The sequence below is a fragment of the Dermacentor albipictus genome, chromosome 1, assembly GCF_038994185.2.
Source record: "Dermacentor albipictus isolate Rhodes 1998 colony chromosome 1, USDA_Dalb.pri_finalv2, whole genome shotgun sequence".
Taxonomy (NCBI): domain Eukaryota; kingdom Metazoa; phylum Arthropoda; class Arachnida; order Ixodida; family Ixodidae; genus Dermacentor; species Dermacentor albipictus.
In genome coordinates this window covers 229,717,900-229,740,725 of record NC_091821.1, presented here as the reverse complement: position 1 = coordinate 229,740,725, position 22,826 = coordinate 229,717,900, and the positions used below count along the sequence as shown (strand labels likewise).

The 22,826-nt window shown below is 39.5% G+C and overlaps 1 protein-coding gene across 5 annotated transcripts in view; it reads right to left on the bottom strand.

Moving 5' to 3' along the window:
* kat80 (katanin 80) overlaps positions 1 to 22,826 on the bottom strand; it is a 204,711-nt gene that overhangs the window by 52,759 nt on the left and 129,126 nt on the right. For 3 of the 5 annotated variants that reach the window (XM_070531014.1, XM_070531011.1, XM_070531010.1), the window contains exons 10-14: positions 19,353 to 19,406; positions 16,155 to 16,270; positions 11,702 to 11,731; positions 5,104 to 5,151; positions 823 to 1,069 (exon numbers count right to left, since the gene is read on the bottom strand). In XM_070531014.1, coding sequence (XP_070387115.1) covers positions 823 to 1,069; positions 5,104 to 5,151; positions 11,702 to 11,731; positions 16,155 to 16,270; positions 19,353 to 19,406 — 495 coding nt within the window. The remainder of the gene's footprint in view (positions 1 to 822; positions 1,070 to 5,103; positions 5,152 to 11,701; positions 11,732 to 16,154; positions 16,271 to 19,352; positions 19,407 to 22,826) is intronic. The other 2 variants (XM_070531012.1, XM_070531013.1) reach the window with 2 other exon arrangements.

Sequence of the window (22,826 nt, the reverse complement as noted above, 5' to 3'; positions counted from 1 at the left end):
GCCATATTCAAACACATATCTTAACATCAAAAATCAATTACAACATCACGAAAATTCACATTAACAAATGGCACTGTCATCACAGCAAGAAGTGAATCGGCAGAACAATGGCATCTGGCAGTGTCCCTCATTGCATGGTGGCACATATAAGTGCTTCTATATGCATATGAGACCGGAAGCCTTTCAGTGTTTTCTAAGGTGCTCCGTGGTCTCCCTGTGAAATACAAAATGCCTTCATCCCACTGTGCCATAAAGGCTACATATGCAAAAAATGCCGGCAATGCCAGACAAGCACTACTGGTGGAACTTGGCTTTGCAATGACTTGAGCATTACAGACAGTTGACAGAAATTACAGACAGTCCTTTAATTAATATGCATAGGCAGCTCTCTGGACACAAGAACATAGTCACATTAAAAGGGAAGTGGAACTAAGCAATGTCTAACAGAAGTGGACTGGATTAGCTCTCTGTGTGTGCCTAAATATGAAAAATAAAGAGACATACTGAATCAGTCCAGTACATGTAATATATTGCACATATCCCTAGTTATAGCTAAATATGCTATAACTAGAGGTAAACACATGACGGAAAATGTAGCTGTTTCAAGGAACCAGTGCAGGCTCTGTTCATAGCATTGTGCTAAAATCAGGAGAACGACAACATTTTCTATTGCAATCCTAATTTAGTTTAGAGTTAAGGGTGCCCGCACAATCAAAACTTGAAAAAGAAATATATTTTTGAAGCACATGTTGATCTCAAGTACAAGTTTGTATGCAAACACACAAGCTTACCGAAATAAACTGTGCATGCGCTACAGCTTACCCTGGTATGGCTGCCATTATGCTAGGTGTTGGTGGGTCTGGTGCCAGCAGGGCCCCTGAGCCTATCAATGAGCCTCTGGGTCGTATCGTGAAGGTTGTGCCCATAGCTGAGTAGCTGGTAGTGACACTCAGCTGCCGTGTCTCCTTTACTGTGGCTCCAGGTCGTTCGGTGAGAACACACGGATTTGAGGCACCACTTAATCGCACCACCTTGCTGCTCTGTGGCTCCAGGGCTGGCTTGTAAGAGTCTGAAGAATGTGGTAAGCATAGTCTCGTTTTTGCGACACCATGTTACAACCATGACTGATACAGACATATAACATCCCCAGAAATCTGATGTATGTGAAGAGTTTTCATCATATCCCTAGAAGTCTTTGTAGCCAAATTACAAGGACAGCCCATTCACTGCATGACTGAACCTGATGGCAGCTGGCTACCCTTGCTACAAAAGGGGAAAAAATAACTCTCGGCAAAGAAAATTAAATGCAGACAAAATGACAAGAATTAGGCGGTAAAGCTTAATAGCTGATGTGGCTGTCACAATCAAACTAAAGCCATGAAACAAAGAAGAAATAACACTACATTGTGATCCATGCAAGAGCAAGTGCAAAATTTATCTTTGACACTAAATCCTAGAAGTTTGACATGCTGCAACAGTAATCTTCACACTCAATGCACTGCCCTGCAGTGGTTCTCAAACATTCGGCCAACATGGAACCTTTTAAATGCTGTAAAGTTATTTAGGATCTCCCCTCTAGAATGTTCATCTTTTTTTTAAAGGAAAGCATCTACAAAAAGTCACACATGTTGAAGAAAGCACAACAATAAGAATGTCATATTGCAATATTGCTAAATAGTATGTCGCTGGCATTCTATGATTAATATAATGATGGTGTTGCATGCCGCCAAGATTGTTTAGGTCACATTCTATTGATGGCAGAGAGCAAATAAGGTTCAATATCAAGAACCCTGTTTCCTTGTCTAAACTCATCCAAACTGATGTCCAGAAAGTACTCTGCAAGGACCCTATTTGAATTTTCTTGGGTATAGCCTAAAGGTCCACTAAACTGCAATTTGAGAAGCCCCGTCTTACTGAAACGTTCAGTAACATTATCAATAACAATAGCTGAATGTAACACAGCGTTGGCAGCACAAAGCAGTATACACAGTTAAAGCCTGCTTTAACTCTGCAATATGTTACAGCATAGGCACTTCATAGCAGCAGCACAGCCAAAAAGAGACGTAATTCCTCTCCAATTCTGGGCTAAATGACTTGAATTGCAACAGATAACCATACAATCAGTATTTAAAACTGCTTTGTGCATTGTACTGAGTCTGCACAGTGCCTCTGTTACATAATGTACTCCTAAATGACACTATGAACAATGAAAAACAATGGCAAGTTATCGAATGAGATGTAAATACAGGGAACTATATTATTACTGCTGTCACATGTGCATTTTTCCTGGGAGCTACATTTGCTGTAGTGCACATCAATAAGAATCTTTTGCTTAAAAGTAACATAAACCGGAATTCGCATGAGTGTAACCTAGTTGTTGTGTTACACAGATCTCGTTTTGCAAGGGCACCGACAGGCTGGGAATGATAAGAACAAGTCCCCATCATAACTGTACTTGTGCACATTTACACAGCAGCTTCATAAGGCTAAGATGTTTGCCAAAGAGGGTGTTTAATACTAGGAATGAAGCATGCAGATTTTCATGCAGAATGGCAGGAAAGCAAACCCAGTCTTGTCCCCTCAGCTTTGCATAGTAATTACACAAGCAGCTACAAACATTTGAACGAAGATCAGAAATATGAATCAGTCAGCTAAATTTTTAAAATCTGTAGTTCTGGATTTATTATCTTCCCGTAGGTGCATTGCTGGCTTTTTCTGTTCATGCACAATCTAGATTTAGTGATACGTATAAATGAAACAGGACATAAGACACACACTGCCTTCGTCCCTCAGTGAGTTTTACAACAGTTTTTCTCTTCTGCACTTGCCTGATGTGGTACAAACATGAAAAAGCAAGAGGAAAATGCAAGCAGGGATGGTGCAAATATTGCTAACAAGCAAACTGATAATGCGGACACCCCCGTCAATGCTCCAAATTTCACTCTTAATAAAATACATTTATGATATTTCACTGATGGCTCAGGAATAAATATCCCAATGACTAAAGCACTGCTTTTCCTCCAAAGAATAAAATGGTTTCTCTCTGCCTAGCTACATTGTAATAGGCTCTTCTATGAATGAACTTGCAACATCAGCAAAAACACCGTTTCATTTTTCTCCCCAATCACATGACCTTGATAAAGCCTAATTCTATTGCTGGAAAGCTGCTGCAGGTTTTTTGCTGTGTTTACTCTCGCAAGGTAGTTCTGATCAATATTAAAGTGCTCATGATGACACACTATTTACCACCCACTTTAATTATCGTCTTCCTGCATGGGGTACTCACTGCCCCTGGCAAAAATTTTTCTGTCTTTCTTGAGTTTTCTTTTTAGAAAATTTTGACCTCGCTAGTTCCGGTCAAAAATGCTATGCCATGCTGATAATGTGCATCACGTTTGTGACCTAGAAGTACCTGGCACACAGCATTAAAGAAAGGAAAGGCATGCAAGATAAACGAAGATTATTGTTGCAGGACAAAGATATGTGTAAAATGTTTTTTTTTAGAGTAACTATCAACCAAGGAAAGGGAAGCACAGCCGAGCAAGGTAGAAAATTATGTGAGGTGAGGAAATTAGGAAATTTGAAGGTGCAACTTGAAATCAGTTAGCGTAAGACAGGGGTGATTGGAGATTGCTGGGAGAGGGTTTCATTCTGCAGTGGACAAAGAAATGGGCTGATGATGATCAACCAAAGTTTTTTATTATTATTTATTGTGACAGCAGTTAATACTGCACTGTGTGTGTGTATGAACTAATTTTCTTAGTTTGAACCAAGACATCACCATAAAAATAAAAAGCGACATCCCTGTTTTTATACTTAATGCACCTAAAGCTGACCAGTTAGCAACTACTGTTTTGGCAAACACCTATTTAAAATTTATTCTCACAGTCGCATTGCTATTCACAGCCACCAAACAAAGCATAATGAAGTTTTCCACATTTGTTAATACTATTTCTGCCTGACAAAAGGAACAGTGATCAAAACACACAAGTTTACATGGAGGACTGAACACATGCAGACACAGACCAGTTGAAGTTCTTACAAAGACAATTGTAATTGCAAAACAAGCAGGCTGTCAACACACATGAAGATGACTATGTTGTTTGCATTGGTACACATTGTCCTTTCGTTAAATCCAAATGACACTTTTGACTAAGTTAAGTAAGATTATGACTATAACAATGGCACACAATGTGCCCACATTTCTTGTTTATACATATAGGCTTTCCTAAAATATTTTGCCCTATTACTCTGAGTGAAAGCAACCAAATACAACGCTGAAGGAAAATAAATGTAAGTACGAACAGATTTACAGATGTCGAACTGACTGCTCAGATTAATGAGATACAAGTAGAATATATATCTAAATACCAGACAAGTCCAAATGTTTTTTTTTCATTAGGTCTTAACTATGAAATGAATGTAATAAATGACTACATTGCAATACATAGTGATAAGACAAAAGATCAAAGAAATTGGATGAGAGAATAGTGCAAGGTGTTGAGGACAAAAGCAAAGCGATAGGACGTATGTAACATACCTCCTGAAGTTCAGTCATGGAAAATGCTAACCTTTAAGCACACTAAGCCACTACATTGTGAAATACTTACTAAAGAAAACAAAGCAAATTACAAGTGATTATAACAGACAGGACGTAAATTAATGGCAGATGGCATTATGCAATATGAGAATAAAGTAGGTTCCCAACAGTTGCCTAAAAATAACAATTCATTTTCAAAAATGGGCAAAGAAGGCATGCTGAAACATTCGTCATTTTACCTGACGTGATAGGAACCGACACCCTCCCACTATGTCTTGTCATTTGCTCTTCCTATGAATTGTGTCTGATGGAACATCAGATAGCAGCCACATTTTTTATAATATGCAGCCATGTGGTTTCCATGTCCATTCTTAATATTCAGCCTGTATTGCTTAAAAGAGAATGTTTTTCATCAATGAACTTCAGTTTGTGAGTCACATATGCCTGGTCAGTTTGCATTTTCATCCTCATGTTTCGACACTAGTTATCATTTGATATGAATGAGCAACAAGCTCAAATCAAGATACTGCTTTATCAAAGAAATGAATATGGGAGAAGCATACCCTCAGGGGGCGCAGGGAAGGGATTGTCCTTGGGTGGTGTGCGTGACACTAAAGTGAAAAAGAAATAAGGAAATACCTGAGTGCACAAATGGCCAAGCTAGATTTCTGCATTGAAGAGAAAGTGACAACTTGCAAATTAAAGCAGCTGGTATGAGTATATGCTTGCCAAAGCATGCCAGGAGCTACTTGTGTGCTACAGTAAAGAAAGCAACAATTCAAAAATGCACGCTATAATTCGTCATCGTTGTGAAGGTTTGTTGTAATAAAATATCTTAGTGGTTGACATGATTTCTTGTTTCTCTGCAGTTCTTATACTAGCCCTACTCCATCATGTTTAACATAAGCTGCAACATAATTGAACACAATTTTTACTTTAAGAGGAACTTAAAGAAAAACAATTATTTTCTTAAGTTAGCCTTCTCAACCCAATGCCATAATGCAAGGCCATTATATGTAGCACCACACATATTTGACAAAACACAATACAAAACACATAACATGCTCTCATGCAAAAAAAATAAGCCCAGGCTTACTATCATGCACATCTACATACAGTGGTGGAAGTGGGGAAAGGTGGAGAGTTTAGCATCGAAATCCCACCCTCCCGAAAATCTTCAGGTTGCAATATGCATATATCTATTGGATGTAGGTGATATGCTGGAAATATCACTGCCCCCCCCCCCTCCCTGCTCAATACAAAACAAAATCCTGGTAACACGTCTATTGTCTTCATATCACATCACTATCTTCAGTACGAGAACTAAAAAAAATTATATTTGTGAACATAAATGTGAATTTGCTCTCAGAGCACACAACACTCGTACTTCTGACTTCACTATCCAACTCATTTTCCCGTTTCCTAAATTCCCTTAATATTATATATATATATATATATATATATATATATATATATATATATATATATATATATATATATATATATATTGCACAAAATAATAACACAACGCACGTGAAAACACTGACGAAGGCTGGCCCACCAGCCAAAACGTTTGACGGTAAAAAAAAGAATGTGTTTTCACATACCGTCGCGCTTTTCTTTTGTGCTATACCAACGGAGCAATGTGCTTTTTTTTCACTGCCACAACTATATATATTATATACAGGGTGTCCCACATAACTTAAGCCCAGAATGTACAAACGAAAGGCACGTTGGAAGCGAATTGAACCAAACGCATACTTTTCGCAATAGCCTATAGTAACTCAGACAATTTTTTTGTTTTCCCTATAACTTACTAATTAAGTTTAATTACCCAACTTTTCAATGATTGGCTGAAAACCCCAAGTATGATATGCAGATATGCAGATGTAGTGCACCTTCAGAAACCACCGATAGAGTTGCTTCCTTTACAATACGTCTCACATAGTCCTTTTTTCCGGGTTGAAAAGAAAGCCAGCAAAATATTAAGAAAGCCGCATGACGGAGCACTTGCACAGTGTTATCGTGCTGCTCTCAAGCATGCGTTCGGTGAACAAGGTCGGCTCCCATCGAATGATGGCGAAAATGTATGCTGCTGGCCGAGCACTGCCGATGAGATAAAGAATGCCCTGCCACTCCCTCGTCGCCAGTCACAATGCAGCCCGACCTTGATCACCAAATGCTCCTTGATCACCATCCACACACCTAATATGAACAAGCATGATATGCTTACTGGCATTACGCAGTTATGTATTTATTTACTTAATAACCTTACACATGTACCAAACAAGAAGAATATCGAGAGCGGCGCAAGTTGACAGTGAACAATGTGCTGTCACCTTTACCTGCATAGATCGTACAGGTGCTGTATTGTGTAATTCTGTACTTTCATTGCTTTTTTTCTTTGTTTATATATTGTCACCCACTCCCCTCTGCAATGCCTTGGCGATTGAAGGTATCGAAAACAAACAGATAAATAAATAAATAAATAAATAAATACATAAATAAATAAATAAATAAAAGAAAAAGGTGTTTCTATGACCCTGCCTAATATTGGGTGTGTGTTAAACGACCCAGTGCAATCAAAATTAATCCATATATAGGCCTCACTACAGCCTCTCTAATGGCCACATTTGCCAGCTTTGGGGCATAAAGCCCCATAATTTAAAATTATTATTTTTTAAATTTAGCATACACTGATGAAACAGTATCAAATGCTAGTGAAATGTTGTACTTCATGAGAATGTTAAGAATGTCACATGTAAGATCGCGACCAAATAATAAATCTCATTAAACACAAAATATACAAATTTTGATTTACCTTTCAGTGTGAATCTTAGTGTCAATGAGTAATAACCAGTTGTAAAAGCGATGACTACTGCTATGGAACTTTCAGTTGTTTGACAAAGCTGGTGTTCTGTATTGGCATCCCTACAAGGTAGATACCGCCATACAGGAAAGCTAACTATGCATACAATCGTAAATATCAAACTTTATCTAAAACAGCAGCCATTAAACAGCCTCAAAATTATCCTAATCCTTGCTCCCATTTATTTTCCTGCTTGGGGCAATAAAAATTAAAAAAATAAGAGATAGTGACAGCACTACACAGGACAGAGAAGAAACAACAAAGACTGAAAGCTAAGTAAGGTCAGTCAGCCTTCGGTCCTTGTTCCTCCTGCGTCCTTCGTTGCACTGCTAACATTTACATTTGAATAACCGACCAATTTTTTAAAAATCAATTTTATTTCTCAGATGATCATTTCAATTTCAATTTTGGGATGCAGACATTTAACGTTTTGTCACTAACACTGAACAGTGTATGTGCACAGTGGTGGCATGCACTCAAATTAAATCTAAATAGTATCTGCTTCCTGCTAGTCTACAAGTTATGCAGCTTGCATTTCCTCTTTCACCAAATGTTGCTTATACATGTCAATGTCTGTTTATTTGTAACACTTGTGCACCAAGTCAAGCAGCACAACAGTCACACTTTTGTCAGCTGTGCTACATTTCACAGAGGGGTGGACCAAAAGACAATCTAAAAATCCTGTTATGTTTATTGCTGTGCACTGGTGTGTTCCTGAGGTTGATCCATAATCAGCAGGGGTGTGTTGTTATGGGTTATAAATACAAATGAAATTGTTCTTGTTATTTGATACACATTATATTTGAGAGCTTCACAGTCCCTGTTTCTAACAATTAAGGCTAAATACCAAATGGGTTTAATAAAATTACTGTAGCCTGCACGCAGTTATCATAAATAGTGGTTGCCTGGTGGCCAGTCGAAATACCATCAGCAGCATATGACTGGACATGACAAATGCTGTGAAAACTTTTAGAGCTCAGCTCCTAGGCGCCCATTCCTGCGGCGAGAGTCGGCATAACTGAGCGAAGGAGCAGAGCACAGCAAAAGATGAAAGCGCACAGGGAGCGAAGTGGGGGATGAAAGACGCAAGGAGGAAAGTAGAGAGGGGATGCAGCGGCGCCGGGAGTCAGGAAGTGGAGAAATGTATGATGAAAGTGTGAGAAGGAAAGCATAGTACGGCAATGATGGTTACGAGATGGCGCCAGAGTAGTGCACATCATCTGGGAGGCTTGTCGGTGGTGGCTGCTGTGAATCGCACCCATGCATCACTGACCCGCTGGCTCTCGCATTGTCCAGATTATTGAGGCAGTCATGCCACACTTCACTCAATTTGCAACATGGGGCATGAGACAGATTGTCCGCATGAGCGAATAAATAACGAAATGAAAACACGTATAGAGCTGCGCTCAAATTTTCAATAGGGTCTATCGTTATCGTCGGTGAATTTTTTTGCATCATAGATAACATTTTTTACCTCCGATATTTGAACTCTGAGTGTCCGCTATGGTGTGGTAAATGCACTGTGCAACCTACTTCCACTTAATTATTTTTTTGCCACAACTTGCTGCTACCTAACACAGGATTTGTCAACTATGAAGCTCAGAGGAATCTATTGCCTCGATTTATACAACATTAACTGCTACTCACTCCTATAGGGGATTTCATGTTTGCATCAATAATGTGTACAGTGCTCTCAATATTAGCATTAGTGCTCAATCTCGACTTGGTAGCCAGCCTATAACTACCAACATGAATCTAATTCTATTCAGCGTCTATGTTCCATCACTGGCATTACCATAACAGCACAAACTTAAGTGACCTTTCTTCCCTTCACTTACACATTGCCGAGTTGAGTGTGCTCTCTTAAACTTATAATGTCATCATACATAAAAGTCGCAAATCTGCTTTGTTTACAGCCCAGCCACCCAACTTCAATGGTACTCCATTTATCTTAAATGTCAAAAATGCAACCTAATTTAATATGTACCCATTGTTTATTGCAAAGCAATCTTTCACTAAAGTTATCAAGTAAAAAAATTATTTACACATATCTAATAAGTTACCTGTGACTGTACAGACTAAAAAAAAACAAAAAAAAATTGCAATCAAATTTTTGGTGTCTATACCTTTTATATTTTCAAGCAAACCATACAGCTCAGAGAACATATTGCTTCAGCTGCACAGTGCTATCACGAAAAGCTTCATTTTGCTTTTGATTCAACGCATTACTTATAAAACAACATGAGGAATAAAAGAACCATTCCCACACAGCAAAATATAATTTTTGGCAGGTCTGCATGCTATAACTGAGCAACCAATGTGAGAACATTATCAGGATTAGCTCACCTATGCATTTTATTAAACTGCTTTTGGAATAAGCCCAAATTACAAACACCATTAGAATCCTGGGAAAGACCCATATTGTGCACCGATATCAGAATCAGCCCGCCTTATTGTGCGTCTACACGAACAATAAATGCCGGTGGGTGTGCTGCAACATGCTAACAGATTAAGTATTCATTGCACAACATAACGTAACATGCCAATCAACACTCCAAACATATCCCAGTGAACACATGACATTTGGAGGATGTTCAAACCACAAAAATTGGCACACAAGGCATTCAAAGGTTAGTTTTATTACAAGACTCCTTGTGATGTATTATTCCTTATTTTTGTGTACTTGAAATGGCTCAATCCTAGAGAAGTTAAATATAGTAATGGAATGCTGTGGTAGCAGTCATGAACAATAAATTAAGCTCCTCAAAGATCATTGTTAAAGAATGAACAAAACTAAAGTACACATCCACTGCAGCTTCACTCCTCAGTAAGAATAACAAGCTGGGCTAGTTTTTTTTTTTTTTTTAAGTTGAGACTAAACATTGTACCCATGTTCCAGTGTTCTGACCAGAGAGAATGTTGCAACGTTGTGTGCACAAATGTAAATGTGAGGACGACTTTCTAGGGAAGAGATGCTTACATATGCAATGTTTGGCTATATTCACAATAGCAAACATGGCAGTACTAGCTTAACATATTAGTCTACCCTAAAAAGCATTAAAGGTTTAGTTGCTCCATGGTAACTTATCCATACTGTGTACTACAGAGCTTGCTTGAATTTCCTTTCAGATGAGTACAAATGCTTGGCTGTAAGTGCTTTGTGCACCTTCTGCTGACATAGTTGTACTATTGATGCAAGTATGCACCGCTGAAACTGAGGCTCCGGACTTGTTCAATTTTTCATTGGAATAAATGTGATGAGTGGCTAGTGAACAATAAGTAGGAGAACCGAGGGGCCAGATCTTTTTTATTCACCACCATATGAAACCATCTGATAACGAAGCAAAGGAAACCATAGGGGAAATTATTTCTCGTAATGCATGTAATACAGATGTGGGTTCAGCTCCCATTAGTTGGAAGTTCTTTCTTCCATCCACATTCATTTCCCTTTGCCTTATCATTTCTACATTTCAATTAAAGCAACAAATAATTTCCCCTATAGTTTCTTTGGCTTCATTATGCCTTGGCTTCATATGGTTCTGATTCTAAAGTATGGCACTGCTGCAATGATCAAGATGCAGTGAATCTGCAAGTGCCGCTGGAATAAAAAGTATGCAGGGGTTCCTGCACTGCTTACGTGGGAAGTTTATTCCATGCAAAGACATCGAGCATCCCGAGTTTGATGTAATCTACCCCCAATGCACAAGCTCACTGACAACACCAATAGCTGTCAGCAGAAGGCGGAGAAGGTGCTACTAACCATGTTTTCAGATTATAGTAACAGAGCTGAGCTGTGGACAGTGAGAAAGTTACTACACTGAAAGCCAAGGAACGTAGCAAACTTTGCTTCTGATTAAGAAAAGAGTCCAGACAGACACAGACAAACCTCAGTGTAACTAAACTTTTAGAAAATAAAGACATATCTTTTCATTCTTGCAGTGGTCAAACAAGTTTAATTAGGGATACTCTCAAAATATTTTGGTATTGACAATTTCATTACAGCCTGTTTCAATACAAGATTCTACCAAAAGTAGCATCACTATCCTATAACTGCCTATGATTCTCTCGAGCAGTTTTACAAGTGTTTCTTGTGCCAATATCCTGCCAAAGTTCTATTTACATCAATGTGTTGACTGGGACTGTTTTATTCCAAGGAACAAAATAAGACAAAATGTGAAACCCATAACATTCAGGCAAATGAGAAGCGCAATCACAATGTAGCCACACTGCAGCACCTAAATTTCAAAAAGTTTTGCAAGCATACAAAAAAGGCATAGGAACTGGATTCATACTTATGTTCTCGACCAAAGTCTCCAGAGATGCTAAAAAGCAAAATTGAAATGATAGTGAACACTAGTACACAAACCTAAACGAGAAAGGTCACCTGAAAAACTAAGCAATCCTCAACAATTATCTGAAATATTCTATCGCCATGAAATATTTTTATGATGTCATGGAAACAATATCAGCTACATACCGTATTTACTTGCATAATGATCACACCCCTGAATTTTGTCGTCAAAATTCTATTTTTTAATTTTTCCATGTAATGATCGCACCTCGAACTTGCCACACTGATATGTTGGATGCCAAGTCTAGCTAATAATGATTGTGCTTACTATCTGTCGAATGCTATGCGAACGACTCTTCAAGACAAACCAAGCAGTCTGCACGCATTAAACATTCTTAAGTAGATGCCCCATTTCATTACTTTCATCACTTTCCACACTTCCATGACAAAAAGAGGTACAACCAAATTTGCCTTCATTATGTGTAGGCTTTATAATGGTTGTGGCCAACAACAAAAAAGGCACCTTTCGATTCTTCTCATCTGCACTAGTGGGCACGCAACAAATCGCGAGTGGCAACGATAGTAGCCACGTTTACACTGATACGTTAAAAGCGTACCCTATTCATAAACCGACGCTTGTAACACAGCTAAGATATTCACGCACCCTTAGCGGAAACGTGCCGTATCAGGATAGTAGTGAAGACAGATGCCACAGTTTCTGCAGCATGCTGGCCATGTGTTTCTATGTCACTGGCACCTAAGCGCGCCCATCTGTTTCTGTCCCCTCAAAGTGGACATGGCTACGTTATTGCCGCAAACTTGCCGATGCAAACGGCCAAGACGCAACACCCCGCGCTAGCCTCTAATCGTCGTTGTTGTGTTCACCCTGCTCACCTCTTTGTCATCGAAAATACTGTTCCGTAGCAATATTATTCATTACTGATATGGAAGAAACTGTTTCAATGCACGTAATGTACTCACGAGAAGAAAAAAAAATCGCATTTGGCATGTTTGGCTTGCTCCGCCGGCCGCCATCTTTGTTTTGGTGTCCTGCATTACATACAGCGGCAGCCGCCTATTTGTTGACCTGTTGTCATCTCGCAGAAAACGCGGGATGAAATTTTTTTTTTTTTCGCAGGAAATTTAACCTGCGTAATGATCGCACCCCTGAATTTGTGCCAATTTTTTTTACAAGAAAGTGTGATCATTATGCGAGTAAATACGGTATACACAACCAGCGTTATTCACGTAAAGCCACAGGCAGGGACAAAATTTTGCGGCATCTGCAAGTGCATGCTAAACTGCATTGTTTCACCCTCTGATGAAGAAAGCATCTGGTATTGTGTATTGGCGGATACACAAGCATGAAAGGATGTGCATGCTCCATGCCATGCCTTGGCACTAAGCATTCGCTTTGCCAGAGGGTGAAAGAAGGCAGTTTGGCACGCACTCACAGATCCTGCAAAACTTTGTCAACACCTGTATATGCATTTAGCATTTACCACAAGCAGATATTATACCTTCCAATGCCCTTCAAGTATTTATTGGTGATCTTTACTCAATTTCTATAGTTTGCTCATTTCCTTCATGATTTCCCAACAATTCAGCTAGCAGTTTTTCCGGTGCTCTTCAAAGAACTACATCAACTTGACATCATTAGTAATTCCATGCCAGGTTATGCTTTTCAATGTGCTGCATTAAAATCCTGTCTCATTCTGACATTTGGTGCAGGAATAACAAGTTGTTCTCAAGCAATTACGGTATTGTGACCTTTTCTAAGCACAGAAAGCTTTTGCATGTGAGAAGGGTACCAAGTTATACACTGGCATACATAACCACGAAAAGACTCCCTGACCAGGTTGGGGCATGGTGAGCAAACAAGAACAGTGAGTAGATCATGATCAAAGTATTACACTGATGTATGCCATGAAAACAGCTGAAAATTCAAACAAAATATCTATGCATTCTTCTCCGCAAAGGAGCTGCTCATACCATGAGCAAGTTGGCGTAACATGCAATGGCTTGTCCATGTCCCACCAAGACTGCAGCACACAAATAACCTACAGAGCTCGCAGAACATCCATGCAGCAACAAGGAAGACTAAAGAAAGGATGCGGCGGTCAAGGGCGTCGGGGTCGTGTGAAAAATGGAGGTGTGGCTTCGGTTCAGATATGTGAGAAGCCATTACAGTCGACTTCTATCAATTCGACCCCGACAGGATCGACGAAACTGATCGAATTACCTGGCGGTTGAATTAAACAACATGTAAAAAGACGCCAGAACAAACCATTGATCATTTGGCAGCATTTGCCTGATTCAAGCACGCTCATGTATAAAAGGCAAGCCCATTTTCGATGTGTCCAAAGTAGAGAAGCAACATAAAAATTACATTAAAGCTCGTAAACAAAGTATAAATTTTATGCGTGCCTTATTTTTTAGCAAGAGAAATGGGAACGGGTTTAATGTGCATTGCACAATGGCAGCCGGTTTGCTTAAGTCAGCTTCCTTGTAGTTTTTTAGGTCAGCTTTGCCGCGATGCACTCGCGTTGTGCGATAAAGCATACGATACTCTCGAAGGTGGTTTTAGGTTTTGGTATAAATGCCCTGCACAGGCAATTTTCGGTTCAATTTTATTTTTTAAAAAATAAGCAAAAAACGCACGTTAGAATTGGGTAAATACCGTAATCGTACGTTGTGAGCTACAGTTATTGCTTCAAAGTCTTCCTAAGGCAAGTTGAAAATATGCATTTAGAATGGGAGGTGACGCATGTTCAATGCATTCACTGTCTTATAAGCACTGTTGAGACAGAACCTCCCACTAATGGGGTTGCTATTAGGGTCACCATAGGGATCAGGCGTGTGTGTGCTGACTCATAAGTTTGAATTATCCAGTGAAGGCCAATTTTAGGATTAAAATAACGAAAGTTTGGGCCCATAGAAACGCAAGGGCACTGGCTGGGATCAAATTAACCGAAAGATCAAATTAACTGCAGTCAAATTCACGGAAGCGTACTGTATAGGAATATCGCTTGTGGGTGCTGGTCAGAGCTTGATTACTACCGAAAGTGTACCTCGCCTGATGGCATAATAGATTGCTAACATTTTAATTGTTTTTATCTCGGCTACAACTGAATCAATTTTAAGTATTTTTGCAGTAATACACTCCCTGGACAGCATTTCACAACTTCTAGCACGATTTCTACTGTGTGCAAAATTTCCAATAGGGCACTGAAACACTGTTTAAGCATGGTAAGTAAACATTTCCAATCTGTAGACAATGCTGCCGTGAAAATGCGAGCCAAATATTATTCATCTCAAGGCAGCAGGCAGCCTACAATGTTGCACAATAGATTGGTTGCTCTTTCTAGTGCCTTTTGAAGGCCACACTATTTTGCCACTGTGGGTTAAGTCAACGAGGAGGTTTCTGTCACTGTAATGGTCCAAAGAAGCCAGCCATTTGGGCAGCTGTGTTCATGACACCGAATTACTTGCGAGTAAAAAAAAAATCTCATGCAAACATGACCACCCTACCAGATCTTCTAGGAAACGTGGAAGTGGTGGTTGATAACGTATCCCACCTCTCCTGCTACCACTCCTTTGTTGCTCTCAGGCAGCTTTGTCAGACGCCAACCTCAAATGCTTTACCGCAGAAAAAGAAAGGAGTGGTAGGCAGGGCACTGCTCATCTTATTTTGTTGTAGTGCAAGTTGAATGACAAGGACATCAGAAAGGCGCATCTGACACACACACAGCGCACAGATGTGCCTTTCTCTTGTCCTTGTTGTTCAGCTTGCGCTACAACAAAATAAGATATGCCATTCAAACAAGCCCCTATAGCTATCCTCAGGGCACTGCTATCAGCTCCACACCAGTTGAGCGAAACTGATGCGATAGGTGAAAATGGGGAATGTAAACATTGCGTTCATTAATTGACATTCATATTAAACCCTTTTTCACTGAATAAGTTCACTGAAAGCCATTACACTCATTCAAGTTTATTTTTCACATTTTAAAAGATTTGTTTCAGGGCCCCTTTAACATAGCCAAAGCATGCCTCACTATTAGCAGTGCGAACAGCTGAGCATGTGCCCGAAGTATAACTGAAGGTGCAGTGGGCACCATCGGTCAGTGATCACCAGACAGGCACACATATCCAGTTTGCCCACAATTCCGAGAACACTCACACTACTTGGATAGTTTTGCTTCTGCTTTCTCTGATCTTCTTTGATTGGAAAGTGAGAAAATGAAGCTTGTAGCTTTGTGCTACGGTCAGGTAGGTGACAAATACCTCTTTCAAGAACCTTTTTTCATCTCGCAGGCTTTTGTAGAACTCTTTTGCAACAAACAAATGAATTGGCCAATATTCCTGACATCCACATATGAGCAAAGGAAGGACAAAACAACTGCTTGTCACTGTAACTTTCTCAACAGTAATACAAAGAGCATCAGACTCACATTCCTGTGACGGGTGGAATATTTTGTTGTAGTCCCTGAAATCTTTGATGTCGGCTTCACCTTCTGTCTCCAATGGAAAAGTATCACCATCATCCAAAGGCTTCATACGCATCACTCTGCAAGCAATTATACATTTAAAAAATTCATAAATATACCTTTATATATAAAAATACAGTTATATATTTACACTACTTTATTTTCCTTCTGTTGGGAATGTTGGTGGAGGGGGGATATGGCAGGTTGTTTGGTAGCTGCCAAATCATGTTAGCTGCTTTATTGGCGATGAAGCAATTAGTTACTTCTTTTTAACACTCGGTGTCTGAAATTACAAATACCCTATTTATTTGTACAATCTTGAAAGTAGCACAGGAATGATTAACTATACCTTGCCTCAGATATCTTCCATACATAGCTGTCCCCTTCAATAACACTCCCAGTTTTGGAAATTCGAAGGGTGGGTCCAGGTTTAGAATTAATTTCACTTGAGATTTTTTGAGGGTACAATTTACAGTAATTTTGCATTCAGGAATCATTTTAGTGAAGTAGTCATAAAAGTCATGAAAGAATGCCTGCAGTAGCACATCTTTCGAGACAGGGAGCTGAAAATTCTCAATGACGCTATAAAGCAATTACGTAGTTTAATGTCCCGAAATTGACCAGTGGGTTACGAGAGATGCTGAAGGGGGGCATTCTGGATTGATTTCGATCACCTGGTGTTCTTTAACATGTGCCTATACCTAAGTACACAAGCATTTAGCCCAATGCAAAAGCCCTCCCAGTCCGACACACATTACACAAGAAAGCATGGATGACAGACATCCTATCTTTAGTGTGAGTGGTTCCAGGTATCTGGTTCCAGGTACAGAGATGCTGTGTTGCCCAGTTTGTATTCTTGTAAACAAAAGCTTCCTGTGAATGGCACTTTCGGATTTTGCAAGCTGCCAAAATAAATCTGACCACACCCTCCTCTTGGATAGACCTTTACATTGCAGTTTGAATTTGATTAAAACCACCGCAAGCCACATTCGCAGTTTGCAAAAATGAGTGTTTTAGGGTTTGTACCATTTTGCAGCGTGGGCAATTTGCAACATTTGTGAGAAAAAAATGCCAACTTTTGTACGTTCAACGCAACCCTACAGAAGCAAATTGCTAACTTCCCGCTTTTCTTGGTCTCTGGGAAACTGTCCAAGATGTGTGGAGACCTCAGATAAGCTTTACATAGGCATATCTTGTATTTCGAATTATCGATATATCGAACTATTTCGTGACCCCCTTTGAGTTTAATATATCTGGGATTGACTATATTTACCTTCTGCATAACGAGGAGACTAGCTTTTTTTTTTTGCCACTGTTATTTGAAACGTTGAGTGCACTTCTGATTGTACTCTAAGTTAGTTGAATTTTCAGTAGTTCTGAGCACTTGACTTGCAGGTTTTATTGCTTCTGCACATGTCCCTGCTACTTGGATGTAGCAATTTTCATACCAATGTTTTTGTTCAGCATGAGGCAGACAAGTTGATCATCTGCTACAGCAACATAAACTTCAAATTTCAACAAGTGAAAGCACAACAGTAGAATGTCACAATGACTGAAAAGGGGCTTACATATGTGTAGCTGCCAAACACAATTTTTGAAGAACAATGCAGTATACAATACAGCTCACAGAGGTGCTGTATGCCTTACATGCCGTGATTAAATAATACATTTTTAAAGTTGTGAAGTACTGGACGCTTACTGCTCTTCTAAGTAGCCAGTAAACTGCAACACTTGAATAAGTAATTTTTTACAAAGGCTGTAAATAACCTACACAGATTAAACAATTATCGTATGTGACCCACAACATGCACCCTACTTCCCTACTTTAACAAAAATGTAAACAATGTGAGAAAATGAGTACTAGGAAATCATGTTCAAAGCTCATAATTAACCTACACATGTTATTAAACTTTTGGTTCATATCACACATAGCATGACCCCCAATTTTTCTAAATATGAAATTGCTGCTGTCTTTGGTTTTCTCAAAAAAGCGAGAAAACTTCGTAAGCCTTATGTCTTTAAATAGGCTGAAAAGGAGGGTTAACAAACTTTCACTTAGCCCCTAATTAACCAACGCACTTCCAACATTTTACTCCCTATACCCCTCAATATTTCCCATATTTCGTTAAAGTATAAACTTCCTGAGTGATCTAGTTTTTTTCAGAAAACCGTGAAAACAGGCACATAACGTTTTTGAGTGCTTCTAGTTACACTAAGAGCTTTGAAGTAAATGTTGAATAGGATACACTAAAATGGTAGTCCATAGACACCACTTAAAACAGATCAGCAGACTAGGCAGTTCCTTAATAAGCAGATTTGTTAAGGCAGGTAAAAGGCATAGCAAGCAAAAATACACGAAAGAAATTAAGCCATTGATGCGCTTTGTGCATCAATGGCTTAATTTCTTTTGCATCAAAAGCAAAAGCACTGACAATTATATTTAAAAAAGGTTGCATACATATTGTAACACTTCTTATTGAACCTGTGCTGCAAGTTTGAATATTATGCATAAAGTGTTTTAGTAAAACGAATTGGAAGATAGATGACTGGATGTTTGCTCTCAGTATCAGTATGTCGCCAAGTAGTGGGCTCATTTCTTCCATTTCCTTTCGCAATGTTTTTCACATCAGGCATATTCAAGTGGCTCGATAGGTTCTCTTAAAGTATGCTAGAAATGAAATTATTCACAATTTCATATCTGACCTTCCTGTAGAGAGTTTTCACATGGAGTCTACATTCTGTAAACTTCATGAAACTCACTGAACCGAAAATTCTCAATGCGTTTCAAAGCTGTACACTTTAAATTTTTTCTAGAGATGCCAGAAATGTGCTGAAATTGAGTTCTTATTGCACAGAATTGTTTGGCACCTGAAGGGGTTAAGTTGCTTTATTACTTATCTTCAAACATTTTTGAACTCTCACACTGTCAGAACACTCGCTTACACTGACTTTAATTTGATTAACTTCTACAGAATTCACAATATGTTACTCAAGAAAACAGTACGATTATTGAACACCTAAATTTGCTCCTTAGTCAATGACAAAAAGTGTGCTGCTACTAATGCTGTTCAGTTAAATGACTGTTTAAATATTGTTGGCCAAACAGTTAAAAAGCGATTGTTCATACTACTATATTGGCAAACTTTTCTGTCAAGAACTTACTGATAGTCAGCTGCATCCTTCTTATCTTTTGAGAAGCTTCTCCGGATATGAGACCTGCAAGTAGCAAGGCGTGCGTGCACACGTTTTAAGTAATTTTGTGAAAGTCACCAATGCGTACTCATAATTGTTTCTTGGCCCAGTACAACATTGATAAATGAAAATACATTCCAATGTGTTTCATTTTATTATGCAAGTGAGCCATAAATTTTCTAATGCACTTACATACACTGCATTTGTTCCTTTCAATTCTGCAGCAAGCTCAATTTAATGAAGCAATCAGTGCCCAGCAGAACTCAGTGAATGAGTTCAAATGAAAGAGCATGCATGAGTTTTCATATAGGTGCAGATCATACCTAACATAATTGATATCAGCATTTATTCATCTTATCTAATTTATGTGCAATTCTTTGTGTGTGAATAATAAACATACCAGTTCATAAGTTTTTTGTAATCACTTTTCTTAGTGAAACAGGAGTTATACACGCAAGCTAGTTAAAAAGAAAAATAACTGTATATTCAGAGGATGCAATGTTATTTAGCCATTACTGAAGAATGTACAGTCAACATCCCATTTTTCGGACTACCTAGGGGCTGCGAAAATGTCCGAAATTCGGGTGATACTAAAAAATGAATGCACTGCCTTTTACTATCTCCAAGGGCTCAAATCGCCACAGGCACGTCTGAAATAGCTATAGAGACCTGCCAGTACATTTATTAGGCATATCGGTGCTCCTACTCTGATAGGAGATGGCAGGTGCATGCGTGTGTAATAGGAAACATACCGTGTCCCTTAACAATATGCCTTTTGCATTGCGCTGTGGCACCACCTCAGCGGGCTCCGCGAGAAACAAAATGTACGGTATTGACGCATCGTGCGACGCAGAGAGGCACGCTGCATGAAGCGAGCTGAGATGGTTTTGTGGATTTGTCAGCCGCAATTTTCATTTTGTGTGACTGAACGCTTCCTGGGTGGGACACCTAGGTTGGCAATGACTGCGGCGTCACTTACAACCACAAGTCGTTGAAATATTATCACGGCTTTTGTGCAGCTACACCGACAAAACCCACCAGCATGCAATGTGCATCTGAACAAATACATCGCCCTTCCTTCTATTCTATTCTTCTATTCCTATTTAGTCGTACACAATATGAATCCAAACATGCTTCGGAAGTTGAAATGCACAAACATGAACACTCACCAGCCACCCACATCAAGTTCGAGCAGGAGTCAATTATGCTTAGCAAAGGTTAGTCGTATTGTAGCAGCCGAGTTCATGCATTTTACACTGTTAGACCTGCACTGAATATACACCAATAGGATGATAAAAACCGCTTTTATAGCTCAGTTGGCTCAGTTTTGATGATAGTGGCCACAGCTCTTTAGCGGGGTAATACTGCGCACAGAGTATTTATGCAACACAAGAATGGCACATTTGTTTATATCAGCATGTGTACGGACACTGCTCGCTATACACTTCAAGTACAGCAGAAACCGTACACCGCTGACACGAAACAATGATGAAATGCTCAAATCACATATGAGCACTTCCCATGCGCATATCAGAAACGTTGTATCACACTGAGGTGAAAGGGAACAAGCATCCCGGGCACCTCGAAAATGGGGACAATGTGGTACGACCACATAATCATCATTCGTCATACTTGCTTATCCTATGTTTCAGGTCTGCCGGTAGTGGACAATCTCATAGGCTGTGTTAAGCCTAACGAAACTGTGCTGAACGAGATCGACACCACTTCAAGCTCGATGTGGATGGCTTGCAAGGTTTGGAAATTGTGCATTTCAACTTGGGAAGTATGTTTTGACTCAATTTGAGCATCAATAAATACATACACAGGCACAGTTGCATGCGACATTTGAGTTGTCTGTGCGATGCTCTCATTCGGCGGCCGATCTCATGGCGATCAGCACACTGGTTTTGTCGGCATCGTTGGCATGAAAGCCTGTCACACTATGACAACTCGCTGCCGTCGGTCGAGTCATCGGTCACCCCTTTGCCATACTAGTGCGACAATATGAACTCCCACTGACACAGTCTGCCAACTAGTCAGCCAAATATTGGCATCAGCGTCGGGTGGACTTCTTATTGACATAGGTGTTGTGTCAGCTTATATTGTGACGTACTGCACGTTAACCGAATATCATTGTGAACAGCTGAAGTTTCTACTGAAGCATCGGCACTGCATCAACAATATACGAGTTCGCGTCCTCTTCAACTATGCTGCAGGCTGCCCACGCTATTGCATACGCGCGCGTTGTCTGCTGCACGAACCACCGACATCGTACAAAACGTTTATGGCACTCGCAGCTAGGGTACAGTGCACGTGCACTCGCATCACGCAAAAGGCAGATTGCCTCTTTTAATACTTCGTATGCTTCACCGCAGTACTTCTCATATGCTTCCCCGCGTAACATAACTGTAGTGAGGAGAAACTCACTTTCAGAAGTCAGTATTATGCAACACACCGTGCTTTTCGAGCTTCGAAGCCAGTGGCGAGGTTTACAAAGGCAGAGTCGACGCCATTACTAATAGTGGCGAATTTTTTCAATGAAAAACACAGCACCGAACAGCAAGAAGCCTGGTTGCGAATGTCGATGTAGCTAGGCTTAGCGTTGCCGCACTTGTGGCTATGGCTGCCAGCACATCTGCGTGCTCGAGACGGCAAGGTAATCAAGATGTCGGCGGAAGTGACATCGATTAAGAGGAAGCTTTGTTTGGCTCAGGGGCTCCTATCTAAATACATGGGAAAGGAGAAATCATTTTTATCGGTAACCACTGCACCAAATTTGATGAGGTTTGTTGAATTTAAAAGAAAAGTTTTAAATCTAGCGACTGTTGAAAGCCATTTTTTTTATTTAAGCTGTTAATTAAAAAAAATAGTCAAAAATTGCAAATCTTCAAAACACAAAACTATCAACTTTCAACTTTAACTCGGCAATAAAAAACAATATCGCAATTCTGTAAATTGCATCCAATATAACATCTAAAGCGGACAGATTTGATGTATTATACATGGTTATCAAGTACACCCCTATTATGTGAGTAGAACTTTTGCAAAACCTTTGTAAACATTGTAACAATTAGTGTAAGACAAATTATTATATCAAATTTTTCCACTGGATGTTTTGATGGATGCAATTCACAGAACGGCGATATCTGTTTTTGGTGCAGAGGGACAAATTTGTAAACTTCGGGCTTCCATGTTTTTTAAACACACAATTACATAAAAATCCTTGTAAAAATATTGAGGCCATAAATGAAAATTCTGCTTCCAACAGTCACTGGAATTTAACTTTTTCACTCAAATGCTACAAATTTTATTAAGATGCACAAAAGTATTTCCGTGTTTTACATGGTGTTGGAGTTGGGGCCCAGTCAAAGCTCTCTGTTAATGCCGTTTCGGACGTGTGGTCATCGCAAAATGTCCAGAAAGTCGGATGGCGGAAGCTTCTCA